Source organism: Erythrolamprus reginae, chromosome 6 (assembly GCF_031021105.1).
Source record: "Erythrolamprus reginae isolate rEryReg1 chromosome 6, rEryReg1.hap1, whole genome shotgun sequence".
Taxonomy (NCBI): Eukaryota; Metazoa; Chordata; class Lepidosauria; order Squamata; family Dipsadidae; genus Erythrolamprus; species Erythrolamprus reginae.
Genome location: NC_091955.1, coordinates 74538800 through 74565614, shown reverse-complemented (window position 1 = coordinate 74565614; position 26815 = coordinate 74538800). Strand labels below are relative to the sequence as shown.

Sequence of the window (26815 nt, the reverse complement as noted above, 5' to 3'; positions counted from 1 at the left end):
ACCTTATAGTTGTCATTCAAGGAATGCCTGATTTCTTAATCTCAATATTTCTTACACCTTTTTGATGCTTTGCAAAAAGTTATTTATTCTAAAACAGAATTATATGATGGAGAAATATACTGTACTGCTCAAAAAAATAAAGGGAATACAGTACTCAGATAACACAACCTAGATCTGAATGAATGAAATATTCTCATTGAATACTTTGTTCTGTACAAAGTTGAATGTGCACAACAGCATGTGAAACTGATTGTCAATCAGTGTTGCTTCCTAAATGGACAGTTTGATTTCACAGGAGTTTGATTTACTTGGAGTTATATTGAGTTATATAAGTGTTCCCTTTATTTATTTATTTTTGAGCAGTGTATATACATATAGGTTTTCTGACCATAAGCCATGCTGGTTAGAATTATGGAAGTTTTATCCAGTAAGAAAAACACCAGGTTGACTAATTTAATCTTTTTTGCCTTTTTCCCCAATCATGTCATGTATTTTTTCTTAATACCATCATGAATTTATATCTCTCTTTAGGGTGAATTGTTCCTTAATGAAAGGAGATGCAAGATAATACAAAGGCAACTAGAGTTTGATGGTGGCATTGCTTACGGGATTGATTGCATGTTAACTGATCCCATCCTTGGTGGTCGTTGTGACACTTTTATGACAACTGAATTTCCGGTCAGTCATTCTATTGAAGCGTTGGTGCCATTCCAGACATCACATGAATCTTATCCAATGTAGTTGCTTGCTTGTTTGCTATCCATCCATCTATCCATCGATCCATCCTGTCCCAGAACCAATAAAGCACTCCAAATTTGAAAGTATTTTTTTTAAATCAATAAATTATTCAAAAAGAGATTATTAGTCTTGCACAAATATCTGTATAAAATATAATAATCAAAATGAAGATAACAAATCAATAATAACAGTATCAACATTGTGTGATTGGTTCTTACTGTATTTTAGTAGCTGCCCTATTATTTCTGGAACACCCTATGAATACATAGACACATATTCATGCTAATATGTTGATTATTCATTGAGGTGAGAGGATTCATTAGATTATATTTTTATATTTTTCTTTAATTAAAATATTCGATACCTTCTAGTGTCCTATTTTTAAAATTAGTTATCTCTATTGTCTCTTAAAAAAATAAATGAGTCTCATTTCCCAAAGGAAGCATTCTTTGCAATTAATTCCACAAACTTGTTATAAATTTATCTGGATTCTTAATCTGGTTATAACTTTCTGAAATTAAAGCCTTAATTAGTTTTTTGCTGTTTGCTTTATTTATTTTTTAAGTTCTTAAGATTGTAGTTATTTTTTTCTTTCATTAAAGATTAAACAGAAGACTCACCTGGTGTTTTCAGACTTAATGATCCAAACATTTATAATAATTAAAAAAATAGTTAACAAGCAATGTTGGCTTGTCTCGGTTAGCTAGGCTTGAAACCTTCGACAACACCGAGCAGAGAATTTTAACAGAGCGTGGATGTGTGATAAACCAAGACACAGACTTAGTTAAATAAGTATTATTTACATATAAACAAAATATAAACAATCCAGAATAAGCACGTAGCAAATACAGAATAATAAGCACTGAGCAATCACAAAGCAAATAGCACTGAGCAATTACAAGATTAGAGCACAAAGCAAAATACAATATAGATAATAAGCACAAAGCTAAAATACAATATAGATAATAAGCACAAAGCTTATACAAGCAGGGAGCTTAAACATAACTCCCCCATCTCAGGCAAAAGTAAAGGGAAGTGACTGAGCAGAATAATGAGCTTTTATAGCTTCAATGAGGAAGTGATGAAACAGCCTTGAATATTAACTCTTCAAGTACAAGTTAACTCTTTAAGTGCACATTAACTCTTTAAATACAAGTTTGGTTTAAGTGTGCAATATGCAGTTTACAATGGCAATCCCTAACAACCATGTACCCTGTACTAACAAGCAATTTCCTGGTGCAATTAGAAAAGGACATTTTAGTGTCCTTTTAAAGGCACCAATTGAAGTTTGAGCAAGATGGCTAATCTCTCATCTTCCACAGAGCTCTAAAGCAGCCAGAGACTTCTGTCTTGTTGGTTCCTTGTTTAGGAGCAAATGCCTGGAACACTTGTGGGCAGGTCCTCTCCTTAAACAGGGAGGTTTTAAGGAGCCAATCTACTCCCTGGCTCTTAATTCTTTGCCACATCTCTGGTTCTGCTTTTAATGGGGCCATCTTCAGGCCGCCATTTTTTTGTTCCAAAAGTTCTTGGCAAGATTTCTGGAAGTAGTTAGCGAAAGCAAAATGTTGAGCAAGAGTGACAGCTGGTTTCATGCTTAAGGTCATACTGGAACTCAGAGTCTTCCATTTTCTAGTTTGGCGTCTTTACACCAAACATACTCTCATTGCCATATAGGTGGTCATATTTAGGCCAAAATAGTTATGATATGTCTAATGTCATTTGGTCCTTCCTAGATGTTTTGTGAATTAAAAAACAACAGCATTTAAGTAGCCGGTATGCTACCCACTGTTGCTGTGGCCTAGCAACTGCACTTAGATTTATATACTGCTTTACAGCCCTCTCTAAGTGGTTTACAGAGTCAGCATATTGCCCCCAACAATTGAAGTCCTCATTTTATGCACCTTGGAAGGATGAAAGGCTAGGTCAACTTTGAGTCTGGTGAGATTTGAACTGCCAAGTTGCAGTCAGTCAGCAGAAGTAGCCTGCAGTACTGCACTCTAACCACTGTGCCACTGTGGCTCATAGCAAGAATAATTGTCATACATATAAAAATGGAAAGCGTTATGACTCAGTGGTATTAGATCCTATTATAAAGACAACTTGATGAAGAGTAGTGTTTTCATCTTCATTTATCTTGTTTACTGGACTTGCTTTTTGAAAAATTCTCCACTATGCACTTGAGCTTCCTTGTGGACTAAAAAAGCATAGAATTTGCAAAATTCAACCAAAAGCATTGAAGGGTAGGAGGTTGTAGTTTCTAACTTGTCAACTCTTGTTGTGTTTCTCTGATCGTGATTTGTGCTTTCCATACAGTCTTAACATGAACAGGACGAGTAAAACAAATATGCTGACTTTATGAAACTTTTGCAAATAGCAAGAGCTAGATTGGCATATTGGCATATGGAAATCACTACCTCTATCTTTGCAAGAGTGTGATAGGAAAAATAAGGGGAAATTTAGTCTGCTGTGTAGCTCACCATGCTGGGTTGTGTAGCTCATGCTTTAAGGCATTTGCATTGTATGTGTAAGGAAGTATGTGCTTTTAAACATTGGTAAATGTTAAATATTTGGTCTAAAGCATGTGCTTTCCTTTCTCATTAGGGAGATTGTATCAACTGTTTCAGGAATTATCAGTGTCCTGGTGGAAGTAAAGTTACGGTAATTATGACTGCACATTTTTAAACTCAATTTTTAAATAAACCCATTTTTTTAAAAAAAATTCAGAGAAAGTGAAAGAAACCACCTCCCCAATTTCTATTTCTTTATCATATTTCCAAATTTCCTGATAAATCACCAAATATTGGTGGTAAATATCTGCTCCTATATGTAAAGATGAGCAGGGAAACAATAAGATGTTTTATATGCCCTCACATAGAAGTTTTTATATGACTTTACATAGCACCTTAAAGGCCCCAAAAAATAAAAATCACCACATAAATCCTCCCCAAATAACCATGAAAGTTGAGTGGGGGGGAATCAGTGATATTTATTTGCAAACCATTATGACTTTATTATCCAGTCTTCTCTGGCCTAGAATGTTGAAAGTATTGACCTCTTCTAATTCCTAAGGGACATGCATAAGGGCACCAGTGTGCCTTCCGTCCCATCCTAATGTTTCTCTCTTACTAATATCATGCATATAAACATTGTTATATCTTTGTATGCGACCAATATGTACTTGACAAAATCAATTAATTAATAAATAAAATAAAGAAGAAAGAAATAGTACTATATTGTTGCTCTGAACAAATCGGGGTGTGCAAAAGACTAAGTTGTTACTTTTCTTAGCTTTGCCCCATTTAGTTCCAGTTTGTTGTAACTGGCCTCATAGAATAATAATAATTAATAATAATAATAATAATAATTTATTGGATTTGTATGCCGCCCCTCTCCGTAGACTCAGGGCAACTAACAACAATGATAAAAACAGCATGTGACAATCCAATAATAAAACAACTAAAAACCCTTCTTATAAAACCAAACATACACACAGACATACCATGCCTAGGGGGAAGGAATATCTCAACTCCCCCATGCCTGGTGGTATAAATGAGTCTTGAGTAGTTTACGAAAGACAGGGAAGGTGGGGGCAGTTCTAATCTCCTGGGGGGAGTTGATTCCATTGTTTAGTCGACGGGAGCCGGAGAAGGCCAACTCTGTGGGACCTTATCGGTCGCTGGGGTTTGTGCGGTAGCAGGCAGTTCCGGAGGTAGTCTGATCCAAAGTCATGTAGAGCTTTAAAGGTCATGACTAACATATAGTTCACAAGGACATTAGGAAACTATCAGTGTCTCATGCAATGAGGAGTAGCCAACCAATTTGTTGCACAGGTTGACCCTCGTTAGGGTTGAGAGGGAGTAACTGGCTCAGGTTTACTCAGTTGGCTTCCCTGCGGCCCTAGAACCCGGGTCTCTTTATCCCTAGTCCAACACCTTAACCACTACACCAAACAGTATCGCCTTGTTAACAAAGCCAGTCCTTACATTGTTTGTATACAGTAGGTTGGTATTCATGCCAACAGTCAGACAGAGATGCTTATGACTTATGAGATGCTTATGCCTGCTAATACCCTGGCTGGTTGGTTAGTTTGTTTTCCTATTTCCATATACAAAATCCTAAGGGCGACAAGCAGCAATGTGAATATACCATCGGTCACAGGGTCCTGTCGGGCTGTCGGAGAAGTTGTGCTTTAGCAATGAGGATACCACAGTGCTGCAAAGGATTCTTTGGAAATAAATGCCGAGGTAAGTCTCTGCAATCTTAAATATTTGAACTTTGATGAAGAACTATGGATATCTACATAGGTTTTTAGCAGGTGTAGGAGTGGACATAATTTGTATCTAGAAAAATAGCAAGGGGAAGGTTGGTCCACTGTTCTGGTAAAAACTGGATCCTTCTTTAGCTCTCTCTAAAAAAAACCTGAAATGTATTACATTTCTCCTACACAATGTCTATTTTGACCTTTAAGCAGAAAAGATGGTGTGCCGATCATGTAGCATATGATAAAGACAGATGGTATATTGAATAAAGACTAATAAACTGAAAAGTTGTTACTCCTGATAAATCCTTTCCATTATCATACATTGAAGTAAATGTCAACTTGCAAAGCTTTAAAGTTGTCATAAGCAGGAGGGGAGGAATTGATGGAGCTCCTGGGCTGACCCAACTGAAAAGACATTCTACACATGCCTTTCTCCAGTTAGTATCCTGGGTTACCAGAGTCAGCAGGAGGGGTGGGGGGTTTTCAGCCTGCCAACCTGGTCCATTGGAAAATGTGATTTATGACATGCCCATGGAGAAGGGGGGAGACAGGGTCTAAATTAGGTGGGGTCAAAGTTGACTCCACCTGAATAATTGCCAGAATGTTGCTCCTAATAAATTACTTGAGTTCTTTTGAAACTTGGCTCGTGGCTCATGAATTCATTAGGGCATTTTTTGGAAACTTCACAGTATGTTTTAGAGGATTTTCAGAATGTTTCATAAATGGAGTGGTGTGGGAGTAGTAGAGGCATTGAACCAAAGGAAACTTGAAGAAATCATCTTTTTTTTCTTTCTTTTTCAAAAAATGTTGTTTGCCTTAGATGACTTTGTTTAGATCAGCCATCCCCAAAATGATGTTCCTCAATTATGTTGCATTACAATCCCTTTCACCCTCAGTCAGCTTGATTGTACTTGTGAAGCAAAATCAGGATTCTAGTGTAACACATCTAAATAGGTCAGGTTGCAAAAGTTAAAGTTAAACTAATTGAAAATTTTAGTTCAGCAGATTCAATTATTTGAATTGATTGAACTTTGGAGTAGGGGAATTGACCTATCTTAAATCAAAAGCTTCTGGTCTCTTGTCTGTATAATTAACCTTTGAAGAGACTGAAAGGATTAATGTTCTTGGCTTTTAATTGGGCCAATTTCTATAATTCAGGTTAAGAAAGAAAGTTGTTATAAATGAAATGTATCTTGATTTCAGTGGGCATCTTATCTGCATTTTGCAGACTGTGCTGAAGCTCTGCCCTGTGTTGTATCTTCATTTGAACTCACTAAAATAATTTCGGAATATTGGTGCGCTCACAAACAAATGCAAAACTCACTCTGAATGTAAATTCCTTGTGCCCAAAATGACATCCCCCATTGCCACAAGGAAAATATCTGCAGGCTCAATGGTAGCCTCCAGCTTATAGAAATGCAAAAGAGGTTTGTAAAAGAACAAAACCAAAAGAAGAAAAGTTGAAAGATTGAGCTTTCTTAGTGTTCTGCTGGTGTGTTTCAACCGCCCATAATTACAGGGTAATTAGTCCAGGAAGACACACACCACATGATAAAAGGAAAACCCAAAAGTTTTTATAAACAGAAAAAACAGAAACAGCTCCCTTTTTAAATGTCAAAGGGATTTTCTGGTACACACAAGGCACAGGTGAAATGCAATCCAATTGCTCACCCAATAACTGGGAAATTGAGTCCAATTCTAAAGTCCAGAGAGTCCACACACACAATCCTGAACAGCAAAAAACCACGATGTTGACGAAACAATGAATCAGATAAACTGCCATGAGACTAACACACCAGGCTGTACTTTTATCTGTAACACTAATTACAGCAGCCCCACCCAACCACAGGTGGCCTCATTTTCTCTTGTAATAATCCTTCAGTTGTTGTCTCCTATGCATCACTCTACGCATGCGTGGATGTGTCATTAATTCTTGTTCAGAATCCAGGGATGATACAGATGATTGATCTCCTCCTGGGCTGTCTGCCAAACTCCCCTCTTCCCTGTCACTCACGCTTCCTTGGTCAGAGGAGACAGATTCTACTGGAAGCACAACAGGCCTGCGGCATGTGGATGTCTCCCCCACATCACCTCCACTTTGCTTGGGGCAGGAGCTGGGTCAGAGCTAACCACAACACTTAGTAGCCTTGGAATGCTAATAGACTACAAAAGTGACAAAAAAGGGTAAAGAGATAAGAATTAAAATGGAACATCCTTGAAGATAAGAATGGGTTGAAGATAAGATAAGGTTAGAATAGTTAATTCAAATATAATTCCATACTGCACTATTTTATTGCAAGACAGTCCCGTTATTGCAAATTGCTATGCCCAGTTCTTGATATACTCATTTGTAGGGGTGGGTTCTAACTTACCTTGCTGCCAGTTCGCTTCCTCCCTCACTGCATGGCTGTGCCTCATGGGCAGGCACACTTTGCATAGGTGTGCATGCACAATGCCAAAAAAATCTGGGGAAAAAATATTTATTTATTTATTTATTTATTTATTTTTTATTTATTTATTTATTTATTTATTTATTTAATTAATTAATTTGTATGCCGCCCCTGTCCGCAGACTCGAGGCGGCTCACAGCAACAGAAAACAATATATAATACAAATTCAATAATTAGAAAGCTAAAAACCCATAATTTAAAAAACATGCACATAACATGCCATACATAAACAGTATAGGCCTGGGGAAGTTATCTCAGTCCCCCCATGCGTGATGGCAGAGGTGGGTTTTAACGAGTTTATGAAAGGCAAGGAGGGTGGGGGCAGTTCTAATCTCAGGGGGGAGCTGGTTTCAGAGGGTCGGGGCTGCCACAGAGAAGGCTCTTCCCCAGGGACCCGCCAAACGACATTGTTTAGTCGACGGGACCCGGAGAAGGCCAAAATCCCCCCATAAAGCCAAAAACAAGATGGTGACACATGCACAGTGCCAGAAACTCAGCTTGCATGGAAGAAAAAACCCCCAGAAAATATTTTTTTAAATTAATATTTTTTAAAGATGGCAGTGCACATACACTGACAGAATGGTTTGATGACATTATTGTGATGTCACCAGCAGTTTGCTACCAGTTCTGGCAAACCGGTGTGAACTGGGACTAACCCATCTCTGTTCTTTTGAGATGTTTATCGTCTGAAAAATAGGATGGTGCAATTTTTACTTTCTCTATATTTTCATGATAGAGATTGAAAATACCTTGATCTTTTACTAAGGTAAATGAATGAGATATTCTGGGTCTGAAAATGGAGACTCTTCTTGTGGAACTAGAAATCCTAACTGGCTAAGCTTCACCAACTTAGTGGTCTCCAAATATCTTGGACTTCAGCCCATAGAATTGCCGGTCAGCACGGACCAAGGAATTATGGGGGTTAAATCCCAATGTATTATTAGAGGGCAGAGACAGGACAATTTATTTTATTTTTATTTGTTGCATTTATATGCCGCTCACTCTGAAATGGACTCGGAGAGGCTAAATCTATATGTGCAAGGATTGATTCATTGCCTTTCACTCCTATTCAGCTTGCCCAGGAGGTCCAGAAGCTCCTTGCAATAACCATGGATACTGTGATGAAGGTTATGCTGGTACAGGAGAATGTAGTTGTAATGCTGGTTTCAATGGGACTTCGTGTGAGCTCTGTCTGCCAGGAAGATATGGCTTGGAATGCAAAGGTAAGCCACCTGTTGACATACAGTTAAAAAAAACAAATGAAATGTAACATTGAGCCAGAGTAGGAAGACTTGCATGATTCATTGAATCAAATGTCTGGCCTCAATCTGAGAGAACTCACTTCAATTCTTCTAATCCGAACAGGAACCATCATTCATATTTAAAATAAATAATGCAGGAATGCTACTGAACTAAATTTACTCTGTACCTGGATGGGAGATTGCTTATAAACCGGCTTGTTAGTAAATCCCATGGAAGATAAAATGAACATTTTTTTTAAAAAAATGAACTGTCTAGAGTGCTTTTAGGAGTTGAAATTTCTCTATTGTTATCACTTTTTCCTCACGTATTTGGGGTTTTTTCCAGGGGTAAAATGCTCCCAGTTCACTCATGCCTGCTGGTCATTGGAGAGCCAGTCGCGAAGACAGTTCGAGGCTCCACCTACCACCTGGATGCAAAAGGTGGGTGGCGCCTCACACTGTCATCACAACTGGCTCCCCAATGACCGACAGGCACGAGTAAGCCAGGAGCGCTGAACCCAGTGATGGGCTCCTATGGGTATGGTCAGGAATGCAGAACCGGTAGAAAAATTTTGATTTTTTTTTTCTTTTTTCTGCTTCTGGGCTCTGGGTATGTTTTTGCTATCACAGTAAATGAAGTTGAATGTGTATAATTTTAGAAGAGCTGTGTGCGTGCGTGTGTGTGTGTGTGTACATACACATGCAGTTTATATAGTAGATAATATATATTTTTGTGTGCCTGTGTGTAATATGTATGTACACATATGGCATATATACATAGAATTAAATAGTATATTTTGGATGTTCAGTAATACTAAGGGAAATTGTATCTCTTTGAGGCGAGGAGAGGCCAGGCATCCCAATCCTAACCCAAACCCTTGACATGAGTGATGTCAAGTTGGCCACATTTAAGCCAGTCACATGACCTTTAAGCCATTCCGAGTCACATGGCCAGCAAGCCACCCCCACAAAATAAGCCACCCCCACAGTGTGGTAGTAAAAAATTTTGCAGCCTTTCACTGATTGAGCCCCTAGTTTTTCCCTTAAAAATCTATAAAAACTATAACGTGCTTTATATTATTATTATTATTATTATTATTATTATTATTATTATTATTATTATTATTTATTAGATTTGTATGCCGCCCCTCTCCGTAGACTCGGGGAGGCTCACAGCAATAATAAAAACAATGTACAGTAACAAATCAAATATTTAAAAATGTGTAAAAACCCCTTATTTAAAAGCAAAACATACACACAAACATACCATACATAAACTATATGTTGCTTTATATATAAGCAATGTTCTCTGTATTTTAAATTTCTGACCTGCTCATGGGAATTTCTATCACAAAGATTTTCTAAATTGTTATGCAGTTTTGGGAAAAGATAAATGTAGTTTATTTTGATTCCAAGGCAGTGGGTTGTCTGTCGGTGAATCACATTTTGCCCTTGAAAATCTGCACTACACTTTACACTGCACTGCACTCTATATTCTGGAGTGTGTTTTCTATTTTCTAGAGCTCTAGGACAACCTTCACATGAACCAGCGAACAGTAATAAGACCTACACTTCAGGACAACAGAGCTTCATATATTCATCTTAGCAGGATTAGGAAATTTGTAATACAGACAACTTACCTTGTTGCTGGTTCGCTTCCACCTGTGCCACATTGGTGCCCCTTGTGGGCACATACATGTGCATGTGCAGTGGCAAAAGATCCAAAAAATTTCCCCCACAAAACTCCCACAAAAACAAGATGGCGACCAAATGCATAATCCCAGATAATCAGCTTCTGTGCATTTGCACAAGGAAAAAAACCCTGGAACCCACCCCCCCAAAAAAAATACTCCCCCCCCTCAAAATAAACTCCCCAAAACAAGATGCCGATCACATGCACAGTGCCAGGAACTCGGCTTTTGTGCTTGTGCAGAAGAAAAACTGGAAAAAATTCCCCTCAACATATTTTAAAGATGGCGGCACTCACAGACCAGCATTGACCGAACTAGTTCCATGATGTCATCGTGATGTCACCAGCAGGTCACTATTGGTTCGGGCAAACTGGTCCGAACCGAGAGGAACCCACATCTGAAATTGACCCTTCATATTTTAGATCATTGTTAATTTTCTAATGATTGGGATAATCACCTTTTTTAAAGTCTAATGATCCTGAGGCAGAAGGCCTGTTTATGAATTGAGTAGTCCATGTGGATCGTTCTCCTAATAATGTAACCATGTTCTATCCATAGCCTGCGATTGTACAGCACATGGACAGTGTGATGAAGGGATTTCTGGATCAGGACATTGTTTCTGTGAAACAGGATGGACTGGACGGCTCTGTGAAACGAAATTAGGTCTGACTACAGTATTTGATCATGTAAATATGTTGCTTGTAGAGAACATTTCCTTTTGATTTTGTGTTTTAGACTGGCTACGTTATTTTTCTATATCGATTTCTTATGTAGATCTTAAAGAAAAAAAAATATTATCCTCTTTTTTATTGATATTGAAGTACAGTGATACCTCGTCTTATGAACCTAATTGGTTCCAGGACGAAGTTTGTAAGATGAAAAGTTTGTAAGACGAAACAATGTTTCCCATAGGAATCAATGGAAAAGTGATTAATGCGTGTAATGCATGTTAGCCAGTAAGCATGGATTCAATGAGGCTGCCCATTCTTTTTATCTTTCAAAATATTTATTTCACTCTTTTAGTCTTTACTGTTAAACTTGAGATTCTGAATTTAAATTATGATTTTTAAATTTTCCTTCACAGCTTCAACCCCAGTATGCACTCCCAGCTGTTCCGTCAATGCAGTGTGTACTGTTGATGGTACTTGTCAGTGTAAGCCTTATTATACTGGGGATGGACTTACATGTACAGGTAAAAACTATTCTAAGCACAAAACAAACATCAGCTGCTCTTCAAACTTGAGGAATGCATTTTTATCATTTATCTTTATCATTCCTGTGGAAATCTTTCTCCATAAACTCCTGTTCCCCACCATTCTTTCCCCATCGTTCCATGTAATATTTTATAATATGAAAGTAATCATATAGTCTGCAAAGAATGTTTCAGTGAGTTCTAAGTGAGCTTTCAAGCAAGAATATATACACTGAACAAATAGAAACTGTGTTTATCTGAACAGCTGGATTATAAAGGGTAGACTGCAAACCGGATGCCACATGTGGATTCTTACCAAAAATAGTGAAAACTATTCTGTACTCCCATCACTTATTATGGAACAGTATTTTGTTTAACCATCAGAACAAGTTGTTGTGATCATTGGGGCTAAATATCTTCAAACACAATAGTGAACCACAAAATTACTATTGAGTGAACTATGTGATGTTGAAAGTTATATAACTTTTTTTATTGTTATTTCTGTTATCTTCTATTTGATTGACATACTTGCTTTCTATACTGGATGGGGAATGTACAGAGCAGAGATGGGTAATCCTTTGATGGGTCGTATGGGTTTTTTCCCCCTCTGGTTTTTGGAAGGAGTTTGTGGGTTTTCTTTGCTTACTAAATTATGTCAAGTTTATTTATAAATGTATTCATAAATAAACTTTATTTATAAATTACAAATTAATATAAATTAATGAATTATAAATAAATACAAATTTCTAAATTATAAATAAATTTAAATTTTTATAAATTATAAATAAATAAACATTTATTTATAAATTTGATTATGTTTCCTATCTTAAAATGACAGGAAACGTTTGTCATAAGGTTCCAAGGGCCCTCTGAGGTAAATCTTTCTTTGATATGTGCTTCTTTGCACTTCACAGCTGAGAAGCTTTGTAAGAAAAGCAATGGAGGATGTCATAAGAATGCAAAATGCGTACAAACTGATGTGAAAGTCAACTGTACATGTCAGAAAGGATACCAGGGAGATGGCTATACCTGCATGGCTATCAACCCTTGTACTGACGGACTTAACGGTGGATGTCACGAACATGCTCTCTGTACAATGACAGGGCCGGTAAGTAGTACGTATGCAAAGGTTGCTGTCGAATTTGTTTCCCTGTTGATATAAAAACGCATCCATAGATGCCTGCAGATAAAGTTATCTAATATGCAACAATTTCTGAGGGAAAAATAAGTTCATTGTAAACAGCCATCTGTTTAATTACCTTTTAGAGCAGTGGTTTCCAACTGTGGGGCCCATACCCCAAGGAGTGCAATTTGATTTTTAATAGGGGCAATTGGAGCCTTGTTTGAAGCATGTTAATGGCCTTTGAGGCTTTCTCCACATGAGTAGGAGTTCACTTTTTGAATAGTAAGAGTCAGGGGTGGATTCCCATTACCGCCGCTAACTTGCGCATGCAAGTTCTGTTTTGGTACCGAGAGAGAGATTTCAGTGATTTTTTTGCTTCTGCGCATGCATGAAAGCAAAATAATCACCAAAATCTCTCTCGCACACGTGTCTTCTCATGAGAGTTTGCTTCTTTCACATGCACAGAAGCAAAAACACGCTGGGTTTAGCACATGTGCACGCCGGCGACCAGTAGCGGCGATAAGTAGCAACCCTCGCCTGATGCTTAGGTGGGGCATGACCAAAACAAGGTTGTGGACCACTGTTTTAGAGAGTCATACCGAATTATCAAAATAGGATTACCCTTGAGTTTGGCCCAAGGTCTCTAATATAAACAGGAGATCAAAACTAAGATATCTGAAGGACATCAGGTTGCCTATTCTTGAACTAGATCTATAGCAGAATAACAAACTTACTTACGTTTTACAAGACTTTAAATTATCATGGGTATTTGAAATGTAGTTTTTGTTTTTAAATAGAAGTCCAAAGTCAGCTCTAGTGACTGTGTTCAGTTCTGGAGACCTCACCTACAAAAAGATATTGATAAAATTGAACTGGTCCAAAGACGGGCTACAAAAATGGTAGAAGGTCTTAAGCATAAAACCTATCAGGAAAGACTTAATGAACTCAATCTGTATAGTCCGGAAGACAGAAGGGAAAGGGGGGACATGATCGAAACATTTAAATATGTTATAAGGTTCAGGAGGGAAGTGTTTTTAATAGGAAAGTGAACACAAGAACAAGGGGACACAATCTGAAGTTAGTTGGGGGAAAGATTAGAAGTAACGTGGGAAAATATTATTTTACTGAAGGAGTAGTAGATCCTTGGAACAAACTTCCAGCAGATGTGGTTGGTAAATCCACAGTAACTGAATTTAAACATGCCTGGGATAAACATATATCCATCCTAAGATAAAATACAGGAAATAGTATAAGGGCAGACTAGATGGACCATGAGGTCTTTTTCTGCAGTCAATCTTCTATGTTTCTATGTGACACAAAATCTATAAGCCTGTAAATATACTCAGTTATACTAAAATTTCCTTTCAGGATAAGCGTAAATGTGAATGTAAAGAAAACTACATTGGGGATGGAATTGATTGTGAAGTAAATCAGCTGCCAATAAACAGGTGTTTACAAGACAATGGACAATGCCATGCAGATGCTAATTGTAACGACCTCCATTTCCAAGGTCAGTCTTGTAATTTAGAAATAGCTGAAAGCAACTTGTCTATGCTTCTTAATGATGCTGAATCTGAGAATTCTTTAAAGTGGTGGTTCTAGTATGAAATAACTCAACAACAGTCAATCTTTATAGGAATTTTTAAAATAATAATTTGGTGACTTTGACAACTCAGGTCTTTTCTGACGTAACTCATGATAGTTCCATGCATACACATATTACTGTTTGGCCTTATTTTGGGGGGAGATGTTATTATTTTGAGGTTCATGGAACAAGACGGGGTTCCTCTTGCCATCTTGCCTGATTTCCAGCTCTGTCTCTCTAACCTTAACCAAAGTAAATTTGGACAGGGAGTCACTGCTCACAGTCGCTCATGCCCTCATCACCTCGAGGTTCGATTACTGCAACGCTCTCTACCTGCGGCTACCTCTGAAAAGTGTTTGGAAACTTCAGATCCTGCAGAACGCGGCCACGAGAGCCATCGTGGGGCTTCCTAGATTCGCCCACGTTTCTGCAACACTCCATGGCCTGCATTGGCTGCCGATCAGTTTCCGGTCACAATTCAAAGTGTTGGTTATGACCTTTAAAGCCCTACATGGCATTGGACCAGACTACCTCCGGAACCACCTGCTACCGCACGAATCCCAGCGACCAATAAGGTCCCACAGAGTTGGCCTTCTCCGGGTCCCGTCGACCAAACAATGTTATTTGGCGGGCCCCAGGGGAAGAGCCTTCTCTGTGGCAGCCCCAGCCCTCTGGAATCAACTCCCCCTGGAGATTAGAACTGTCCCCACACTCCTTGTCTTTTGTCTATACCGCCAGGCATGGGGGAGTTGAGACACCTTTCCCTCAGGCTTTTTTTATATTTATGTTTGGGTATGTATATGTTGTTTGCTTTTTAAAATATGATAGGGTTTTATGTGCTTTTTAATATTAGATTTGTTTTCACTGGAATATTGTTTTTATTATTTTTGTGAGCCTCCCCAAGTCTTCAGAGAGGGGCGGCATACAAATCTAATAAATTGAATTGAATTGAATTGAAATGGCGGAGACCAGTTGTGCATGTGTTTAAATATTTTTGGGAAGGGCTTATTTTGGGGGGGATAGGGCTTATTTTCGGGGAACAAAAATATATCATTCAGGTATAGAATTTGCACCTTGTTACAACATAAATACTGTATATATGAATTTGGTGCAACTATGTCTAAATATGCACCAAGTGCGTACATCAGTCCCTAGTATATCAAGACTAATGAATTACTGTATTATCTGCATAGATTCTTGAGATATCAAAGAGAGTCAACTTTTTATATAATCATATTGTCAGGATATGCTGAAGCTGGTATGAAATATGAAACTGTGCAAAGGAAATACTTCATTTTCTTGTCTTTACAAAGCAACACCCTTTATATCTGATGTTTCCCAGCTTTTTATAAATCATCATGTCTGCAATATTTTTGCATCTTTCTTCTTTTCAGATGCCACAGTTGGTGTTTTTCACATACGCTCTCCAAAGGGGCAGTATAAATTGACTTTTGCTGATGCAAATAAGACTTGTGAAGATGAAGGTGCTACAGTAGCTACGTATACTCAGCTCTTATATGCTCAGAAGGTAAGAATGCTTATTTATCCTAGCCAAGAGGGAAATATGCATGGTGTTGGATGAAAATGTCCCACAAGTGCTTTTTCAAGAGGCAACTGGACTCTGGTTTCTTTTTTCTTTGAATACATTTTGCTTCTCATCTGTTCTGCCCGGCTTCTCGGCACGAGCCCTCAATTAAGTTCAAAGGTAGGAATACAGACACACACAGTTGTAAGTCAATAACAATGTTTTTTATCGAAAGTAAAAGAGGAGCCACACACTTTTATTCAGGCAAAATGCTCACCTTCAAAGCAATTGCCTTAAGTGCTATGAAGAACAATAAACAAACACAAAGCAGATAACAAGCAGCTGTGAAGATGTCACAGTCACTCTCCTTCAAGAATTTGCAAAGTCACAAACTTGACTCTGATTTAGTTCAAAAGTCCTAGAAACAGTTCAGAGAGTCTTTGTAGAATCCTGATACAAAACACACGTCCTCCTTTACCGGATGGATAAACTCTCACACCTAGAGGCCAAAATGCTGACTATTTAACAGCAGCCTCAATTAATCTAATTACACCCAGCCACAGGTAATCTACCTTATTTCCTGTAGTATTTATGCAGTTGCTCTTTCCTATATATTGCCCTGCACCTGCATACATCAATGAATGTCTCTTCTTCCGAATCCAGTGATGATAATGATGATGAATCACTCAGGGGGCGACTACCTAATGGGCTGTCTGCCATTACCCCCTTTGAGGATCCCATTTCACTCCACTATCTGCTTCAGACACTTCGCTGTCAGAAGCAGTCAGCAATAAAACTGGCCTCTGACCCTGGGAGGATTCACCCACATCCACCCCCACAGTCCTTGGAGCAGGAGCTGGCCCAGAGCCAACCACAATATCATCCAAGAAGCTTCTTCAGCTCTGAATGTCTTAAAAGACAAAAAACCCAGAAATACTGGTTGCCTCTTGAAAAAGCTCCTTTGGGGCAATGAGAAGGAAAATACTACATAAGTGGTACCACACACCCGCGCAACTTGCATACTAGAATGCTAAGAATACTTGTTGGCACGGGTGTCAAGATAAGGGGGTATTTATGCATATGATTTGGGAATGTCCGGTAGTGCAGAACTTTTGGAAAGAAGTGCAAGAGGACACTAATAGGATGTTAAATATACCATGGACAATTAAAAGGGAAATGGCAGTATTAGCTAAAAGGAACGAGCTGGGAGAATTTAGAGAAATAAAAAAAGCAGCGATAGAAAGCGCTCAGGCGGTAATAGTCCCAGGCTGGAAGGATGCAACAAAATGGACAATACAAAATTGGTATCGGTACATGCTGGATCATATTCAGTTTGAGATTATGGATAAAAGGATGAATTCAGCCAATGAAACTAACGATAATCTGCGCGAACTGATAGGATGGGACAAGGTAAGAGGATATGTCATTGTTTTTCAACCAGGGTTCCGCGGAACCCAAGGGTTCCACAAGGGCCAGCCAGAGGTTCCACGACTTAATCAGAAGGCAAGGCAAGACAGTTTCCCCCTTCAATCCCGCCCGTCTTCTCTGGCTTTGCCTTCACTCCAACTCTCCCACCAGCTCCCGTAATCGCCAAAGAATGGGGAGGGAAGCGGGTGGAATGCAGCGAACCAGGGTTCCGCCAGAAATCTGACAAGGGTTCCCCTGAAGAAAGAAGGTTGAAGAACCCTGGGATATGTGGTCAGTAGAATTCGAGACCAAGGTATAAAGAACAAATTAGAATTACTTTATAATATGTAAATAGATATATTGCTCTGGAATTAAAATGATATATAGAAAATATGGAGGGGTATGGGTGTTGTCTGGTGGTGGGCAACTTGAATACTGAGCACATTGTTATGTGTTGTGTGAATGTTTTATTGTTATTATAAAAATCAATTAAAAATTAAATAAAAAAATAAAAAGCTCCTTTGGCACAGCCATGACCTGGATGACTGAGAATCTCCATAGATATTGAATAAGACGCAAAATGATTTCGGGGGGCAACGGGGACTAAGAAATCCCATTTACCTTTTGAACACCACCTTTGGGATGACCATAACCTGGACAGTTGAGAACCTCCATAGACATCCAGGTTGCAAAAGCTTTCTTCTGCAAGTATGAGCCATTTGCAGCCAGTTTTGTGGAAAAATCCAGGGTGTAACAGCCACAGTCTGCCAATCAGAGTTGAGATAAAATTCCAAGTTCTGAGTGGAAAATGAGTCAATCTATCTTGTTGCTATGACTCATCCACCCTGTGGAAACTTCAAAGAATGCCTCGAGGATTCTATAAATATGACAGAAATCTGTGGTCTGTAGCATTCTCAATAATGTAACCATTATGTGCATGTTCATGCAGTAGGAATGCAACCATCATGTGCTATATTCATTTTGTCTCACAGTGAAAGCATCTTCTGATATTTAGAGTAGAGTAGAGTGGAATAGAATAGAATAGAATAGAATAGAAACATAGAAACATAGAAGACTGACGGCAGAAAAAGACCTCATGGTCCATCTAGTCTTATACTATTTCCTGTATTTTATCTTACAATGGATATATGTTTATCCCAGGCATGTTTAAATTCAGTTACTGTGGATTTACCAACCATGTCTACTGGAAGTTTGTTCTAAGGATCTACTACTCTTTCAGTGAAATAATATTTTCTCACGTTGCTTTTGATCTTTCCCCCAACTAACTTCAGATTGTGTCCCCTTGTTCTTGTGTTCACTTTCCTATTAAAAACACTTCCCTCCTGGACCTTATTTAACCCTTTAACATATTTAAATGTTTCGATCATGTCCCCCCTTTTCCTTCTGTCCTCCAGACTATACAGATTGAGTTCATTAATGGAATAGAAAAGAAAAGAATAGAATATAATAGAATTCTTTATTGGCCCAGTGTGATTGGACACACAAGGAATTTATCTTTGGTGCATACGCTCTCAGTGTTTATTTCTTATGTTGGATAAGCCCCATAGCTTTAGCTTAGGATAGTTATCCATTTTCTTTTGTTTCATGATTGTATTCCTTACATGTTACCAACAGGCCAAATATCATCTATGTGCAGCTGGTTGGCTGGCTAATGGAAAAGTCGGATATCCAACAGCTTTCTCTGCCCCAAAATGTGGTGGAGGAGTTGTTGGCATTATTGATTACGGAATCCGAGTCAACCTGACAGAAACCTGGGATGTTTTCTGTTACAGAGTCAAAGGTAAAAATGGAAGAATGTTTGAGAATCTGCCATCTTGGCTCTAGTCTATGCTCAACCCACCGAGGTCTGAATTAAAGTCTTTATAGACCTTGGACACTTTTATAATTGTAGCAGTCTCAGGCAGATTTGCATTATATTTACATATTTACTTTGTATTTAAACATATTACAGTTATAAGCAATTTTTAAAATGAGAAACAATATGTAAACATTTAATACGTTTAATATGTTTGGATGAATCGGGCTGGAAAGTTTTTAAATGTTTTAATCAGGGTGGATTTTTTAATTTTAATGTAAAATTTTCAATGTCTAACTCGTTTCTGTGTATTATTTTTGTATTATTTATGTTGTAAGCCGCTCTAAATCCTTAGAGAAGGGCGTCCTAGAAATCAAACTAATAAATAAATAAAATAGGCGTAGGTCCTAGCACTGTGATGATGAACCTATGGCACCCCTCACACAGATGGCGCGTAGAGCCCTCTTTGCGGGCACATGAGCCATCATCCAGCTCATTTCAACCACGCATGTGCATGCGCCTCCCACTGGTCAGCTTGTCTTAGGTTAGGGTCTCTGCTGCCCAAGTGCAGGGGCAGTTTACATGCAGGAGACATGTGTGCAGTAATGGGCAGCCAATTTTTTTACTGCCACAATGTGGGTGTGGCTTATTTTGTGGGTGTGGTGTAATGGTCATGTGACTGGGTAGGAGTGGCTTGCCGGCCATGAGATCAGGTGGGAGAGGCTTGAATGAGTACCATTTGTTGGGGGTCAGGGGAAAGGGAGGGTCTTGCCTTCTCTTTCTGCTCAAGATCCCCATGGACAATTGGTGGGCCACTGTGGGACACAGAATGCTGGACTCAATGGGCTTTGGCCTAATTCAGCATGGCTCTTCTTAGGTTCTTAGGTTCTTAATCAGCGGTCCCCAAACTACGGCCCGCGGGCCGGATGCGGCCCAACGAGGTCTTTTAACCGGCCCGTGGCAAGCTCACGAGATTTTACTGGTCGATAAAATAAGCTCCCGAATCTCCTGTCAACTCACCGCGGTCGGCTGCTCAGCGAGGAGAAGGTGGAGAGGCAAGGGGGCGGGGAGGAAAGCGGGCCTGCAATTGGCCCCTTCCTTTGTCGCCTTTAGGGAGAGAAACTGTTGCTGCCCTATGGCAGAGCAGCAACAGTTCCTCTCCCTAAAGGCGAGAAAGAAATTGGCCAATTGCAGGGCCGCTTTCCTCCCCGCCCCCTTGCCTCTCCACCTCCTCCTCCCCTCCTCCTCCGCGGTGAGTGAAAAACTGTCCACTGAAAGTCACAGCTAAGTGCACCATGGCTAAGTTTGTGTGTGGGGGGGAGGCGGCTGCTTGAAAACCCCTGACCTCCATCGCCTCCCCCCCACGGCACAAGGCGAGCACACCTCGCCGCTGACACAGGCGGCGGGGACTGCCCTGTCCCCCTGTCCCCCTGTCCCCCCTGCGCAAAACTACGCAGCCCCAGATCGCTCGCTTCTCCAGCCAGCAAAGCCGACTGCCCGGCTTTGCTGGCTGATGCAGGAAAGGAAAGCGTCACATTTAAAAAGCACGCCACTTTCTGGGACTGCGGCGCCGTGGTGGCCTTCAAGCGCGGCCCTTCGCGGCGCCCCCCACCCGTTCCTGCAGGAAGAGATCGGGCACTTTACCGGGAGGTGGAGGCGGCGTGGGGCCGGACGCTGGGTGCCGGGGAGGGCGAAGGCGTGGACGCGCCTCTCAGCTGCAGAGCGGAACGGGGATGGAGATCCGCGGCGGAGTCCGGCGTTGGGAGCCTGGGGCCATGCGGGACCGCTCATCCAGGCTTGCCGGTCCACGCGCGCCTGGATGAGCGGTCCCGCATGGCCCCAGCGCCGGACTCCGCCGCGGATCTCCATCCCCGTTCCGCTCTGCAGCTGAGAGGCGCGTCCACGCCTTCGCCCTCCCCGGCACCCAGCGTCCGGCCCCACGCCGCCTCCACCTCCCGGTAAAGTGCCCGATCTCTTCCTGCAGGAACGGGTGGGGGGCGCCGCGAAGGGCCGCGCTTGAAGGCCACCACGGCGCCGCAGTCCCAGAAAGTGGCGTGCTTTTTAAATGTGAGGCTTTCCTTTCCTGCATCAGCCAGCAAAGCCGGGCAGTCGGCTTTGCTGGCTGGAGAAGCGAGCGATCTGGGGCTGCGTAGTTTTGCGCAAGGGGGACGGGGACAGGGCAGTCCCCGCCGCCTGTGTCAGCGGCGAGGTGTGCTCGCCTTGTGCCGTGAGGGGGAGGCGATGGAGGTCAGGGGTTTTCAAGCAGCCGCCTCCCCCCCCACACAGAGATAAGAGAGAGAAAGAAAGAGAGGGACAGAGAGAAAGAAAGAGAGGGACAGAGAGAAAGAAAGAGAGGGACAGAGAGTAAGAAAGAGGGACAGAGAGAAAGAAAGAGAGGGACAGAGAGAAAGAAAGAGAGGGACAGAGAGAAAGAAAGAGGGACAGAGAGTAAGAAAGAGAGGGACAGAGAGAAAGAGAGAGGGACAGAGAGAAAGATAGAGAGGGACAGAGAGAAAGAAAGAGAGGGACAGAGAAAAAGAAAGAGAGGGACAGAGAGAAAGAAAGAGGGACAGAGAAAGGGAGAGAGAGAAAGAGAAAGAAAGGTAGAGAGAAAGAGTGAGAGAAAGAGAAGAGAGAGAGAAAGAAAGAGGGGGGAGAGAAAGAGGGAAAGATAGAGAGGGAGAGAGAAAGGAAGAGGAGAGATAGAAAGGGAGAGAGAGAGAAAGGGAGAGAGAGAGAGGGAGAGATATAAAGAGTGAGTGAGAGAAAGAGAGAAGAGAGAGAAAAAAAAAGAGAGAGAGGACAGAGAGAAAGAGAGAGAACTAGAAAGACAGAAGGACAGAGAGAAAGGGAGAGAGAAAGGAAGAATAAATATTAAATATTGTATTTGTTCCCATTTTGTTTTTTACTTTAAATAATGTATGTGCAGTGTGCATAGGGATTTGTTCACACGTTTTTTTAATAGTCCGGCCCTCCAACAGTCTGAGGGACAGTGAACTGGCCCCCTGTGTAAAAAGTTTGGGGACCCCTGTTCTTAATGATCATCATCGTTCAAGTGAACTGTTAACTCCTCGACTTACAACCTTACCAGTGTTGCTCGCTGGAGGGACAATTTGCTTCGCGTTTCCCACACTCTCCTTCCTGGGTCACCCCCCCCCCCATCTCAGGCTGGGTAGCTAGGCGAATGCTGCCAACGCCGCTTCCACCCACGCCTTCTACTTGCACGTCAGGAGGGAGGTGGCCGCGTGAGGCTGGAGGGGAGCCAAGCAGGAGAGAGGGAAGCTCATGCGAGGCCAGGAAGGAGGAAAGAGGAAAAAAGCAAGGAGCGCAGACACAGCAGCAGGAGAAAAAAGAAGAGCCGAGCCGAGGCCAGTAATCCAGGAAGTGAAAGCCGCTGATCAGCTGGAGCTGTGCACGCATCTTCATTTCCGCCGGAGGAACTGCGTTCCACCCCATCCTGCCTGCTGTCCACCCCTGCATGTGTGCATGCACAGGGGGGACAGAGGGAGCAACGGTCTCCTATATGTGGGGCACATGCAGGGGATCAGGGGGAGTGAAAGGGGGTCGTGCATGCATGCATGGGGATAGGGCTCACACGAGGTGGGTTGTGTGCACATGCATGGGGGTGGAGCGCATGGAGGGTCACGTGCGCATTGCATTATGCATGCATTTGGCAAGCAGTGACAAAAAGGTTAACCAAACTGTCCTAGTAGGATGGTCCCATTTCGGCCTTGTTCTGGCCTCATCAGCTAGCCACACCCTTCCTTACTGGGATTTGATCCTGTGGACTCTGCCTTGTAAGGCAGAGACTTAGCAGAGGTGCTATCAGATCAGATCCCTTCCAGCTGTGTACCAGGGAGGGGCTATATGTTTTTTTATGTCGGATCACCCTGGTATATTTCAAGGAACGTCACAGCTCCTTTTTGCCTCTATACACACAAACACACACACACACACACACACACACATACATACATACATTTCAGATTGCAGAGAAATTATTTATGTGTGGGCCTGGGAACTGGGTCTTAGAGAAAAGACCCCCTCCATTCCTAATAGATATTCAAGTCCTTTGGCCATCTCAGTTTCTTATCTAAACTCTCTTTGTTGTTTTATAGATGTCAATTGCACTTGTAAGACCGGTTATGTGGGAGATGGATTCACGTGCAGTGGAAACTTGCTTCAAGTCCTCTTTACTTTCCCAACATTTAGAAACTTTCTGAATGTGAGTAATAAAAGCAAAGCTTTTCCTCCCCTAGAAAGCAAAGGAACAAAGTTGAATCGTTTATGATCTGAATCAGTTATTTGTTTAAAGGGGAGTAATACACAAGGCATAAACAGTCTGTTACTATACAGTGGTACCTCTACCTACAAACATCTCTACTTACAAACTTTTCTAGATAAGAACTGGGTATTCAAGATTTTTTTGCCTCTTCTCAAGAACCATTTTCCACTTACAAACCTGAGCCTCTGAAACTGTAATTGGAGAAGGTGGGGAGAAGCCTCTGTGGGATCTCTCTAGGAATCTCCTGGGAGGAAAGGGCAGGCAAAGGCGGGGAGAAGCCTCTGTGGGGCCTCTCTAGGAATCTCCTGGGAGGAAAGGGCAGGAAAAGGCGGGGAAAAGCCTCTGTGGGGCCTCTCTAGGAATCTCCTGGGAGGAAACATGGCCTCCCCCCTCCCTGTGGATTCCCCAATTGCACGCATTATTTGCTTTTACATTGATTCCTATGGGAAAAATTGCTTCTTCTTACAAACGTTTCTACTTAAGAACCTGGTCATGGAACGAATTAAGTTTGGTAAGTTGTGGTACCACTGTAGTTGAAAATATTGTAGCTGTCAGAGATGCCAGGGTTTTATCAATTGGCTTGTTATCATTCAAGGTCAAGAAGACATTATTGAAAAAATATCTCTTTTAGAAAATATCTCCAACTATTGGAAAGACCAACAACAATACTTCCTCCTGAGAGAGTGGAGCAACAGGTTTCCTTTTCTGTTCTGTGATTCAAGATGCAAATTGGCATCCTATACCCTTGATGGCGAACCTATGGCATGTGTGTCACAGGTGGCATGCAGCGCCATATCGGAGGGCACACGAGACTTTGACATGTTTTAGCTCCAGTGCGCCAGCTGATTTTCGGCCTTGGGATGTTGGGATCTTGTGCTGTTTTTTGCACTTTGGGGCTTCCCTGAAGCTTCCCTGAAGTGCCGGAGTGCAAAAAACAGCACAATGGGCAAACCGGAAGTGCGTTTTCCAAACTTCCAGTTTGCCCGTTGTGCTGTTTTTTTGCACTCTGGAGCTTCAGGAAGCTTCTCTGAACCCTACGGAGTGCAAAAAACAGCACAATGGCAAACCGGAAGTGTGTGTCTTCCCGAACTTCCGGTTTGCCCGTTTGGACATTTTTTTCACCTACCAGACTTCAGAAAGGCCTGGAGCATGTGCAGGGGGAAGCGCGGTGTGTGTGTGCACATGAGTGGGTGGGGGACACCCACATACAGCCCTTTTAGCATGCAAACCAAAAAAAGTTCGCCATCACTGTCTTATACCAGTTTTTCCCAACCTTGGCAACTTGAAGATATTGGGACTTCAACTCCCAGAATTCCCCAGCCAGCAAATGCTGGCTGGGGAATTCTGGGAATTGAAGTCCAGATATCCCAAGTTGCCAAGGTTGGGAAACACTGTCCTATACCATATAAACGGCATGAGATCCTCAGCTGCAAAATGTGACATCCCTGGAGCCAGAAGAGACCTGGCCACTTTTCCTATGTTTTGCTCCTATTATAAATGCCTTCTAGGTTTTCTGCAAGTCTGCAATCCATTGGGCCTCCCAGTCTCTACTCATTTTATTCTACCATTAGCAACAAGAAGGCAGCAATCTAACTCCATTTCTGGAAGGAAGCATCTTGGTGATGCTTCTTACTTCCCAGTAACCCTGCTTGAGACTCCTAGAGAACACAATCAATCTTGCAAGATTATGTTGCTATAGCCAATCTAAATAAAATAAATTTTAGGTCTTCCATGGGATTATTTCTTCATCTGCTCTGCCTCCGGGCTGACAAGACTGCTGGTTGAATTCCAAAGAGGAAGAGAGTGAGAAAAGGAGGACCGGACAAGATTTTCTGGCCTTCCCTACAATACAGCATAAAATACACTGCTCAAAAAAATAAAGGGAACACTCAAAAGAACACATCCTGATATTTTTTATTTATTTTATTTATTTCATTTATTATTTTATTTTATTTATTTTATTTTATTTATTTTATTTATTTTATTTTATTTTATTTTATTTTATTTTATTTTATTTTATTTTATTTTATTTTATTTTATTTTATTTTATTTTTTATTTTATTTTATTTTATTTTATTTTATTATTTTATTTTATTATTTTATTTTATTTATTTATTTATTTTTATTTATTTAGTCAAACAATTATAGGGTGATAATTTGTACAAATAAAACATTAGATAACATAATGATAAAAAGTAACCAAATAAGACAATAGGACAGGGACGGTAGGCACAGCGGTGCTCTTATGCACGCCTCTTACAGACCTCTTAGAAAGGGGGAGAGGTCAATTGTAGATAGTCTAAGGTTAAAGATTTTGGGGTTAGGAGTAGAAACCACAGAATCTAGGTAGTGCATTCCAGGCATTGATTACTCTGTTGCTGAAGTCGTATTTTTTGCAGTCAAGTTTGGAGTGGTTGACATTTAGTTTAAATCGATTTCGTGCTCGTGTATTGTTGCGGTTGAAGGTGAAGTAGTCGTTAACAGGTAGGACATTTTGGTATATGATTTTATGAACTATAATTAAGTTATAATTAATTAATAAGGAATTATTAATTCCTAGGAAAAGCAGTAGGAAAAGCAAGGAGGATGCCTGGCTGCATAGCTAGAGGTATAACAAGCAGGAAGAGGGAGATTGTGATCCCCTTATATAGAGCGCTGGTGAGACCACATTTGGAGTACTATGTTCAGTTCTGGAGACCTCACCTACAAAAAGATATTGACAAAATTGAACAGGTCCAAAGACGGGCTACAAGAATGGTGGAAGGTCTTAAGCATAAAACGTATCAGGAAAGACTTAATGAACTCAATCTGTATAGTCTGGAGGACAGAAGGAAAAGGGGGGACATGATCGAAACATTTAAATATGTTAAAGGGTTAAATAAGGTTCAGGAGGGAAGTGTTTTTAATAGGAAAGTGAACACAAGAACAAGGGGACACAATCTGAAGTTAGTTGGGGGAAAGATCAAAGGCAACATGAAAAAATATTATTTTACTGAAAGAGTAGTAGATCCTTGGAACAAACTTCCAGCAGACGTGGTTGGTAAATCCACAGTAACTGAATTTAAACATGCCTGGGATAAACATATATCCATCCTAAGATAAAATACAGAAAATAGTATAAGAGCAGACTAGATGGACCATGAGGTCTTTTTCTGCCGTCAGTCTTCTATGTTTCTATGTTTCTAATAATATCTGAATGAATGAAACATTCTCATTGAATACTTTGTTCCGTACAAAGTTGAATGTGCACAACAGCAGGCGAAATTGATTGTCAATCAGTGTTGCTTCCTAAGTGGACAGTTTGATTTCACAGAAGTTTGATTTACTTGGAGTTATATTGTGTTGTTTAAGTGTTCCCTTTATTTTTTTGAGCAGTACAGTTATCTGTGAAAGCTTCAGTCTGAAACTGCATACTACATGCCTTCTTTCAGTGGTCTTACTCTACTAGAAGAGTGTGATTTAACTTTTCCCATTGTCCTTTCAGCAACTGTCCTAAAAAAC

The 26815-nt window shown here is 40.7% G+C and overlaps 1 protein-coding gene across 2 annotated transcripts in view; it reads left to right on the top strand.

Moving 5' to 3' along the window:
• STAB2 (stabilin 2) overlaps positions 1-26815 on the top strand; it is a 142823-nt gene that overhangs the window by 104525 nt on the left and 11483 nt on the right. For both annotated transcript variants that reach the window (XM_070756273.1, XM_070756272.1), the window contains exons 53-63: positions 532-678; positions 3340-3396; positions 4859-4982; positions 8523-8672; positions 10940-11044; positions 11466-11573; positions 12488-12681; positions 14065-14206; positions 15676-15809; positions 18849-19014; positions 23148-23254. In XM_070756273.1, coding sequence (XP_070612374.1) covers positions 532-678; positions 3340-3396; positions 4859-4982; positions 8523-8672; positions 10940-11044; positions 11466-11573; positions 12488-12681; positions 14065-14206; positions 15676-15809; positions 18849-19014; positions 23148-23254 — 1434 coding nt within the window. The remainder of the gene's footprint in view (positions 1-531; positions 679-3339; positions 3397-4858; positions 4983-8522; positions 8673-10939; positions 11045-11465; positions 11574-12487; positions 12682-14064; positions 14207-15675; positions 15810-18848; positions 19015-23147; positions 23255-26815) is intronic.